This window comes from Apaloderma vittatum, unplaced genomic scaffold (assembly GCF_000703405.1).
Source record: "Apaloderma vittatum isolate BGI_N311 unplaced genomic scaffold, ASM70340v1 scaffold33578, whole genome shotgun sequence".
Lineage (NCBI taxonomy): Eukaryota > Metazoa > Chordata > Aves > Trogoniformes > Trogonidae > Apaloderma > Apaloderma vittatum.
In genome coordinates this window covers 2,089-3,094 of record NW_009730727.1, presented here as the reverse complement: position 1 = coordinate 3,094, position 1,006 = coordinate 2,089, and the positions used below count along the sequence as shown (strand labels likewise).

Below are 1,006 nucleotides of genomic sequence, written 5' to 3'. Positions count from 1 at the left end.
GTGGGTGCTGGCGGGAGCTTGGCTGTGTGGGACCCATCTGCAGTTACAAAGTGCTTTGGGCACTTCTTGTGGATATTGGCGATCTTTGGTGACTGCTTTCATCTTTGTGCTGCAGTCATCTGTGAAGGGCAGCAGTGAACATGAGGGTTGATTTACTCTGGTGTCAGGAGTGGAGAAACTGCTGAAACACAATGCTGGCTGTTAGAATGTCCTTGTACTTGTGTCTGGAGTCTTTGGGCTGCAAGGCTGGATACTGGGGAAAGGTATGCTTGCAGAGAGCTACAGGGGAAGTAAAAGTTTGCACCTCAAATACAATCTCTGCCCTTGGAAATATCCAATTTTGAGTTGTTGAGACTGGAAATGGCATTATAAGATGGCATAACTGCAGCCTGCCTTGTTCTTACCTTAATTCATAGGTATTTATTGTTGCCTTCTGCTTTTTGTGGATCTCAGAGATCATTGGATTCAGAGGATCTCGGAGTTGACCTTGTTTGGTAGTTGCTGTGGTCCCATTTTGGTGGCAGCCGGAAGGGGAGTGATGTAGTTACGTTGGCTTGAAGCTGCAGGTCTGTTAAGTTTGAATTTTCAAAAACTGTACGTATTTGCTGGGTAGAGTCCATGTGTTAGACTGCAGACCTGTCAGTCTTTCCCATTTGGGAGTGGTTTGGAGTTAGTGAAGTGGATTTTGGCCTTGGATCAGGAATAAAAGCTGCCTGTCTGCTTAACCTGTGGCTGCTGCGGAGCGTTGGGTCGAAATGGGACCTGCTGCCTCTCTGTCCCTTCAGGGGAGAATATCAACATCTGTTGGAGCCCTGACGGACAGACCATCGCAGTGGGGAACAAAGATGATGTGGTCACTTTCATTGATGCCAAGACACATCGCTCCAAAGCTGAGGAACAGTTCAAGTTTGAGGTGAACGAGATCTCCTGGAACAACGATAACAACATGTTCTTCCTCACTAATGGGAACGGCTGCATCAACATCCTCAGGTGGGTGCCCGTGGCA

At 47.8% G+C, this 1,006-nt stretch overlaps 1 protein-coding gene across 1 annotated transcript in view; it reads left to right on the top strand.

Annotated features, from left to right (window-relative positions):
• Nucleotides 1–743: 743 nt before the first annotated feature.
• Nucleotides 744–1,006, top strand: part of THOC3 (THO complex 3) — a gene marked incomplete at its 5' end in the record, with an annotated part of 1,427 nt that continues 1,164 nt past the window's right edge. Inside the window, one exon of the mRNA XM_009874911.1 lies at nucleotides 744–990. Coding sequence (XP_009873213.1) covers nucleotides 744–990 — 247 coding nt within the window. The remainder of the gene's footprint in view (nucleotides 991–1,006) is intronic.